The sequence below is a fragment of the Chanodichthys erythropterus genome, chromosome 6, assembly GCF_024489055.1.
Source record: "Chanodichthys erythropterus isolate Z2021 chromosome 6, ASM2448905v1, whole genome shotgun sequence".
Taxonomy (NCBI): Eukaryota; Metazoa; Chordata; class Actinopteri; order Cypriniformes; family Xenocyprididae; genus Chanodichthys; species Chanodichthys erythropterus.
This window is the reverse complement of record NC_090226.1, coordinates 2,920,625-2,930,000: the sequence shown is the minus strand read 5'-3', so window position 1 is coordinate 2,930,000 and position 9,376 is coordinate 2,920,625. Positions and strand designations below refer to the sequence as shown.

Genomic DNA, 9,376 nt, shown 5'->3' with positions numbered 1-9,376 from the left:
GTAATTCATGTATAAAATTAAAATAATATATAATTATTTTATGTATTAAAAATAAATAATTTGACCAGCTTTTAATAAATGTAATGATTTTTATTTATTATTTTATTATTTAATTATTCACACACACACACACACATACATCTGCATTGAATCTAAATTGTTGTTTGTAAGCATTGCAACCTGTTGCATGAATGCATGTAAAATAACGTACTGGACATAAAAAAAAGATGCTTTACATTTGCATTTATATATAATTATTTTTATGTATGTATCTGTTCATCTAAACTGAAAACATCTGTAGTTTTTCTGCATATGAATTGCAACCTGTTGTGTATGAGAGGTTTACAATGAATGTCTGCATGTATAAGTATACTGTGACATGCAGAAACGTGTTTTGCACACACGCCTCCATGTTTGTTTGTGGTCGTGGGATTGTGCGCAGATCAATCTCTCCTCAGGAGCGTGTACCTGCAGCTTTGAGGTGTGTGTGGGAGAGCGGGAGGCTTTGTGTGCGCAAGCAGAGGACCAGATGGTCTATTGAGAGAGGGGAATAATGAGGCGCACTGGATCAGTGGCAGCAGGGTGGGGCGGCTCGCTGAATGGGACTGAAGTGTGGGAAGCAGACACAGACCACAGCTCTCACACATTCCACACTGGAGAGACCTGCATCGGCCCTGCAGCTGGACACAACGACTGTTTGTGTGTGACACTCACTGAGAGAGAGGAGTCTTATTATGGCACCAGAGCCTTTATTCCTCTGAATGATGAGAGGGTCTGTGGTGGAATGAAGGACAGTCATTCTCTAAACTATCAGTGTCATCTGTCAGGATGAGTCACTGTTGTGAAATGTGAGTCAAGAAGCTGAAGAAAACAGCAAGTTTCCCTCCAAAAAACATCTGGCATATGGTGCCCATTGGTATTGTTGATGATTTGAGTATAGGGAAAATATTTATGTATTGGTCCAAAATATGTGAGGTAAATTCAGTTACAACATTAAGCAGAATACACAATAGAAGAGACTGTAAATTCAGCACTACCTTTATTTTAGCATTATTTGATGATTTTTTTTTTAATTACATTTTTTTTTATTACATTTATCATTTTCATTTAATTAAAAGTATTGCTTAATTAAAATTAACCCAAAGTATGTTGGAAATGAACATTTTATTAATGATCAATTAATAATTATTAAACAATAAACATTTATTAAATTGCTTATTAATAAACTATTAAACTATTAAATTTATATTAATAAAATATTAAAGCTTATTAATAAACATTCACCTTTTGTCTATTATTGTTGTCTCTAATTGCATCTGGTTTTTAATTTCCCAACTATTTTGGGTTCATTTTAAGCTAGCCATATAGCAATTTTTAAACAATAGTTGGTTTAAATAAAACTACCCAGCAGGTTGATCAAACATTTAAGCCAACCGCTGGGTTTGTCCATTTTCAACCCAACTTGGGTTGTTTTTAACCCAGCATTTTTTAGAGTGTACACACTATATTTCATAAAAAGCTTTTTTTTGCTTTATATATATATATATATAGCGAGGATTTTTATGCTTTTCATTATCATTTCTTTTTTCATTTAATTAAATTACAATAATTATTATAAAAATGATATGTATTATTCCTTTTGCTTCACAATAATAATATTTTTTCCCCCAAATAGGACTTATTCTTTTATTTCATATTTTTATTATATCATATTATATATATATATATATATATATACAGTACAGTCCAAAAGTTTGGAACCACTAAGATTTTTTATGTTTTTAAAAGAAGTTTCGTCTGCTCACCAAGGCTACATTTATTTAATTAAAAATACAGTAAAAAAAAAAAAACAGTAATATTGTGAAATATTTTTACAATTCAGAATATCTGTGTACTATTTAAATATATTTGACAAAGTAATTTATTCCTGTGATCAAAGCTGAATTTTCAGCATCATTACTCCAGTCTTCAGTGTCACATGATCCTTCAGAAATCATTCTAATATGCTGATCTGCTGCTCAAGAAACATTTATGATTATTTTCAATGTTGAAAACAGTTGTGTACTTTTTTTTTTTTTTTCAGGATTATTTGATGAATAGAAAGTTCAAAAGAACAGCATTTATCTGAAATACAAAGCTTCTGTAGCATTATACACTATCGTTCAAAAGTTTGGGATCAGTAAGAATTTTTATTTTTATTTTTTTGAAAAGAAATTAAAGAAATGAATACTTTTATTCAGCAAGGATGCATTAAATCAATCAAAAGTGGCAGTAAAGACATTTATAATGTTACAAAAGATTAGATTTCAGATAAACACTGTTCTTTTGAACTTTCTATTCATCAAATAATGCTGAAAAAAATATTGTACACAAATATTTTGTACAATTGTACACATTAAATGTTTCTTGAGCAGCAGATCAGCATATTAGAATGATTTCTGAAGGATCATGTGACACTGAAGACTGGAGTAATGATGCTGAAAATTCAGCTTTGCATCACAGGAATAAATTACTTTGTGAAATATATTCAAATAGAAAACAGTTCTTTTAAATTGTAATAATATTTCACAATATTACTGTTTTTTTACAGTATTTTTAATTAAATAAATGTAGCCTTGGTGAGCAGACGAAACTTCTTTTAAAAACATTAAAAATCTTAGTGGTTCCAAACTTTTGGACTGTACTGATAAATATATAAAGCGAGGATCTTTATGCTTTTTTATTATTTTTATTATTATTACTTTTTTCATTTAATTAATTAATTATTATAAAAATTATCTTTATTATTCCTTTTGCTTATATATTTTACACACAATATGTATATCCACTATACACAATATATATTTAATAAAAAATACTTTAATATATATATATATATATATATATATATATATAAAAGCAAGGATTTTTATACTTTTTATTATCATTACTTTTTACAATACAAAAATAAAGACTCAAATCAAAAATCATGTGTTTTACTGTGAATTTTTTTATTTTTTTTTTTATTTTTTTTTTTAGGAAATTCCACATTCAACCGTCACTGTCAGGGTTGCACCTCTGCCGCAGATGTTGCAGCACATGCTCTAGCGATGATGTATAAGTGTGCGGGAGGGGCGGCGTAATGAGGGCGAGTATGAGGAGCAGGTGATGTGAGCCGAGGCCGGTGAGAACACACACGCGTCCCGCAGCCCAGTGGTGCCTCTGATCTGAGCAGCAGGTTCAAAGGGTGTTTGAGGAGGGACAGAGGAGGGGCTCGATCTATTGACTCGAGAACGTGTGAGCAGGAGCCAGCCTGGGTTTCCCACACTATCTGTCCATTTATTACCCAAAATTCTCTCAGGGCGGGAGGGGGGCCCGGAACAATAGAAGTGTGCCATCCTTGAGAGCACGGGATAATTGCGCTTAATTGACATTCACAGTGAATGCATTCCGGTCAGTGTGTGTGAAGACTGAAGAAACACTTTAAGAGCATCACATCAACATTTTCTCTTAATTACGTTTTTACTTAGATTTTTTCTAAGAATTGAAGAATCTAGAATTTTTTATCTGATTTACAGCATTTGTGCAAATAATAATTTATCATTTAGCAGCCAGCTGTACAGGATCTGTCTTTGCCTGATAAGGTGTGCGACGTCTTATCTATATGTCCTTAGCATCCCTTGGGAAATTATCATATGTCTACAGTCCCCATCTGTAGAAGCCTTATCAGTGAGCGGCGATGTTCCCAGGTAATAAAAGTACAGCAACCTGCCTGTGTTGTGTTCGGTGTGTGGAAGACTATTCCCTCCGTGGGAGCCCTGAGGCCAGTTAACCATGAAATAATTGATGCCTCTTCTATTGTTGAGGACGCCTCACCCACTGGCCTCAGAGTGTGGGAAAGCTAATCCTGACTGGGACTCATGGCTTTGTAATGCTAATGAGCTCCTATAAATAGAGGAGCACGACCCTCATTCCCAACACAACCAACTTGCTCTCCTCAGAGAAACATCTCTCCATCTGAAAGAATGGCTCCAACTTACATGACTGACTACTCCAAACTCTCCAACAAGGAGAAACATAAAGTAAGTATTTTTTTGACTCTTAAAACTCAGTTTCTTCTTTTTTATTCTGCTGAATTTCAATCAAATGGAGCAAAGAACTAACCAAATGTCTCTTTCCTCAACAGTTAAGAAAACCTGTTGTGGAAAAGATGCGCAGAGATCGCATCAACAACTGCATCGAGCAGCTCAAATCCATGCTGGAGAAGGAATTCACCCAGCAGGATCCAAATACCAAGCTGGAGAAAGCCGACATCCTGGAGATGACGGTGGTCTTCCTGAAACAGCAGCTGCAGCCCAAGACTTCAGCTCCACAGAAAGCCCACTTGGACGGCTATTCCCAGTGCTGGAGGGAGACCATGAACTTCCTATCTGTCAACTCCAAGGTGGACGCTGTACGTCAGCATCTGAACCACTGCCAAGAAGCCCAGAGATCAGCTAAAGACCTCATGTCTCCAGCTTCCCATCAGCCCACCAAGGTGAAGCAGGAACCATGTGCTCGCAGTCCGCTCTGGAGACCCTGGTAGAGACCCCAAGATGAAAGACTTTCACATTCAAACTAGATGGTGGTTTTACCGTCTCTTATGTTGTAGGAGATAAACATTTCCATATTTCTATGTTCATTGCAAACATACATTCAGCTGCTTCATATTGAAGTTGATTGTTTTATTCTTAATAAGATTTTCTTTGCAAATTATTGCTATTATTAGTATGACATTTGCCTTGATTGTGTCTAAAGGCTCCAGTTTAATGTTGTTTGACATGCAAACAGTGATATTGCTCAGAATCTGAGCTCTTTGTAAGGTCCTGATGGACATTCATTTGATACAGCCTTTTGTGAAGGCTACAGAAAAACAATATTTGTTCTTGTGATGGCACTCCGGTGCATTGAAACATTGTGGACACTGTGTGTCTAACATTGCATTTAATAAAAGCAACTTATTACTAAAACTCCTTTGAATTGATTCTTTCATTCATGTGCATATTGTCTTTAAAGTCACCATAAACATGATATAATGTATACAGTTCTGTTCAGCACTGAGCAAATCGTAAGAATAGAAATATTTGGATGCATTAGATATATTTATTGCACACAGCTAAATAATTATGCAGAATGATAGTCTCACATCTGAATGGTTTAATCACGTCAATATGTTCAGGTAAGTTTACAAAACTACACTGTAAATAAGAATTGTTGGTTTAACAAAACTGGTTTTGTTAAAATTCACTGAAGTTCACTGAAATTAAAAATTTGAGTTAATCCAATGAAGGCAATTGATTTAATCAACAGAAACTCAAAATATGATGTTATCTGAACCACATTAATTATCTAAGTTGATTTGACAAAAGATGTCGTGATAACAAATCATGAAAATAATTTCTTAGTGTGAAGTGACATGTTTAAGATATTGTAGCAAAAATATTTAATATGCATATCATTAATGCAATGATTATTATATTGCATTAATAATATGCAATTATATTATATTATATTAGTTAACTAAAACCATAAAAAACATATTTGTTACTTGATATAAGGAAAAAAGTTAACTAAAACAATATAAAAACTAACCCATTTAGCTTAACTTCATGTACTAAAATAAGTAAAACTAAAACAAATAAAAATGAATAAAACTACAATTTAACTACAGTTAATAACAAAATAACACTGACAATAACTTGTATACACAGTTGCATTGAGGATTAAATATTAAATAATTGAGTGCTTATATTGGTAACACTATTTTGAGTTGCTGACCTCCAACCTTAGAAACACAATTTAAGTATGTTAAGTTTAAAAGAGTGAAACTTTTTAATTATGCAAGACTGATGCGTTTCTTTATTCAACATATTGTTTTAACATAACATTTTTGTGTCATTAAAATAATCTAGGGTAGCCCACCACAGGTTTCTTTTCCCCTAACATGATTTTATCACCTATAAACAACACTATGCTGGAGTTCGGACTGATGACACACAGGCATGTTCCATTTACAATCCTTTGTCTGCATGGGTCTGAAGCGTCTGACGCTTTCCCACACTCACGGGCCAATCACAAGGCTGTCTGTAACACTTGATAACATCAGCAGCTTGGACCTGAAGAGGACAAGAGGAGGAGGAGGGCGATCCTGAAAGGGGATCTAACAGCCATTATTTGTGTCTGTACGTGTGTGTGTTCACTTGAGGTGTGCCGTCTCCTGATTACACTGCATGACACCCTCAGAAACCAAAGGCTTCCTGATCCTGTAAATTCAACAGTGGCACATGGCCATCCTCACGTCTACTGTATTTGCCTTACAGTCCCATAAAATGCGTCTCACCTTCAGTGTATGCGGTGAGAAAAGTGTGTCGGCACTTTAAATACTTCTACCCATCCTCAAATCTCAGTAAATGTGACCACAAACCAGTCATAAGTCACACGGGTATATTTGTAGCGATAGCCAACAATACATTGTATGGGTCAAAGATCATTTTCCATGAAGATATTTCCTACCGTAAATATATCAAAAATGTATTTTTGTGAGTGGATATGCATCGCTAAAGACTTCATTTGGACAACTTTAAAGGCAATTTTCTCAATATTTTGATTTTTTTGCACCATCAGATTCCAGATTTTCAAATAGTTGTGTCTCGACCAAATATTGTCCTATCCTAACAAACCATACATCAATGGAAAGCTTATTTATTCAGATGATGTATAAATCTCAATTTCAAAAAATTGACCCTCATGACTGGTTTTGTGGCCTATTCTGAACTTATTTGGTCAAATAATATTTTTGTCAAGTTTATTAAAACATGTTTACCTGCATGCAAGTGTAAAATGATCAAATGATGTACAAGTAAATCACATCAACTGTTCATAGCGACAGTATTTTATACAATTTAATTGCATCCAAATTAATTGTATAAAATTAATATATATATATATATATATATATATATATATATATATATATATATATATATATATTATACTTGCATTTAATTTACATCCAAAAAGATTTTATTTAAATTAAATACTTCAGCTGGAGTATTAAATGCATAGCTAACCTGTCATGGTTATATATTTGTTGTTTTTTTGAATTTATGTTTTTTTTTTTCAGTTATATATTTTTTTAATGTTCATCTTTGTTTTTAGTATGTTAATTGTTCTAAACCCACAAATTTAAAAAATAAAGTTTCTGAAGTATGACGAACTTTAAAGCTCACATGACCTGTAACAATACATCACTTCAAGTTTGCAACAAGTAGATTCAAACAACAAGTGAATGGCTGTTTCCCAGGGGGCTCAGATTTGAATTAGGGGCAATAGAAGGGAAGGGTCAGGATTCACACCACCATACCTAATGGATGATTTAGTACGGCACACTTCCTTAATGTCGGATCTGAAACGGGACCCAGAGTCGCGGGTGTGGGAAATCCTGGGAGAAGCCGGCCCCACACATGATGGGAGACGCGTCCCCCCCTCCATCAGCCACACCAGCTGTCTGATGAAACCAGAGCTGACAGCACACAGTGCCTATTATCCAGGGTTTCAAAGTACAAACATGAACATTAAGCTCCTGCGTTCTTTCTCACACACTGAACTCTATAGTCATGCTCCTGCTACACACTCAACCAATGCATGCCACTGATTACATTATTTAAAAATAATGCTGAAAGGGCATAGGACAGATTTTAAAATTGGCATCTCATTAAGACATTGGTATTGATCATCTTGATCATCAAATATAGATATTTTTTGCCAAGTAAGACATATTTTGTTGATCCTGGAACAACTTTCCTGACCGAAAATTTAGTCTTAACCCTATTCCTACCCCTAAACCCAATCCTACCCATAACTTATCCCTAAAATCAGAGGGGAAAGATAGGTGAATAACTTTGATGTAGAAGCACCTAACCCTGGTTGTAAGCCAAAACTTGACATAAACGTTAAACTTGTCCTTCAAATTTGATTGGTTGATTGGAATGTTGTTCCAGGAACAACAAAATGTTGATGTAGGAACGTGGTGAAATGGTGAAATCACATTCTCCATTGGGGTCGGGGGTCTATGCATGGTTTTAAACTCATTTAATATTCAAAATGTAAGGGATTATTATTGTAAGCGTCATTATTGCAAAATAAACCCAGATAGATTGATCCATACCCCAACTCTGAAGGAGTTTACATTAAGGTAAACGTGTAAATGGACCCCCATTAGCTGAAAATAAGACCACTTGACAACTGTCGTGAGATGGTTTGTTAAAAAAACTTCAAAAGTCTATTAATCAGACAGAGGAAAGCAGGATTGTTCATATTCAAATGTGTTTATTTGTATGTGACAGTATGTTTGCACAATTAACATATGTCACCATATATTAGACATAAGTAAAAATCACATGCTTCATAAGAAGAAACAATAACATTTTCATTTGCATTGCAAATAATTATCAACTCCACAGGAGTTAAACCTCGACTCTTCATCATGAAGATTATTTACTTATATTACTGTTCATCCATGAGGAAAACTATAGAGGCAATAAACCTCTGATCATAACACAATCATCTGTGGAAGATCAGACTTTCACATTGTGAAACCCATTTCCATCCACAAACTTCACAAAGTGAAGACATTCTTTCAAAAGAAATTAACATATAAAAGGAATTATCTCCTACAACATAAGAGACGGTAAAACCACCATCTAGTTTGAATGTGAAAGTCTTTCATCTTGGGGTCTCTACCAGGGTCTCCAGAGCGGACTGCGAGCACATGGTTCCTGCTTCACCTTGGTGGGCTGATGGGAAGCTGGAGACATGAGGTCTTTAGCTGATCTCTGGGCTTCTTGGCAGTGGTTCAGATGCTGACGTACAGCGTCCACCTTGGAGTTGACAGATAGGAAGTTCATGGTCTCCCTCCAGCACTGGGAATAGCCGTCCAAGTGGGCTTTCTGTGGAGCTGAAGTCTTGGGCTGCAGCTGCTGTTTCAGGAAGACCACCGTCATCTCCAGGATGTCGGCTTTCTCCAGCTTGGTATTTGGATCCTGCTGGGTGAATTCCTTCTCCAGCATGGATTTGAGCTGCTCGATGCAGTTGTTGATGCGATCTCTGCGCATCTTTTCCACAACAGGTTTTCTCAACTGTTGAGGAAAGAGACATTTGGTTAGTTCTTTGCTCCATTTGATTGAAATTCATAGCAGAATAAAAGAGAAGAAACTGAGTTTTAAGAGTCAAAAAAATACTTACTTTATGTTTCTCCTTGTTGGAGAGTTTGGAGTAGTCAGTCATGTAAGTTGGAGCCATTCTTTCAGATGGAGAGATGTTTCTCTGAGGAGAGCAAGTTGGTTGTGTTGGGAATGAG

General features: G+C 35.1%; 2 protein-coding genes across 2 annotated transcripts; one reads left to right on the top strand and one right to left on the bottom strand.

The window, feature by feature from the left end:
- The first annotated feature begins 4,004 nt into the window (after positions 1–4,004).
- On the top strand, positions 4,005–4,656 carry LOC137020945 (transcription factor HES-5-like). Its single transcript, XM_067387084.1, has 2 exons — positions 4,005–4,061; positions 4,166–4,656. The coding sequence occupies exons 1-2, from the start codon at positions 4,005–4,007 to the stop codon at positions 4,562–4,564; spliced, it is 456 nt and encodes a 151-aa protein (XP_067243185.1). The 3' UTR covers positions 4,565–4,656.
- Positions 4,657–8,630: 3,974 nt separating this feature from the next.
- Positions 8,631–9,318, bottom strand: LOC137020944 (transcription factor HES-5-like). The gene is made up of 2 exons (XM_067387083.1): positions 9,262–9,318; positions 8,631–9,155 (listed from the first exon to the last, which is right to left on the bottom strand). Exons 1-2 carry the CDS (start codon positions 9,316–9,318, stop codon positions 8,757–8,759), a joined length of 456 nt encoding a protein of 151 aa, XP_067243184.1. The 3' UTR covers positions 8,631–8,756.
- Between the last annotated feature and the right edge of the window lie 58 nt (positions 9,319–9,376).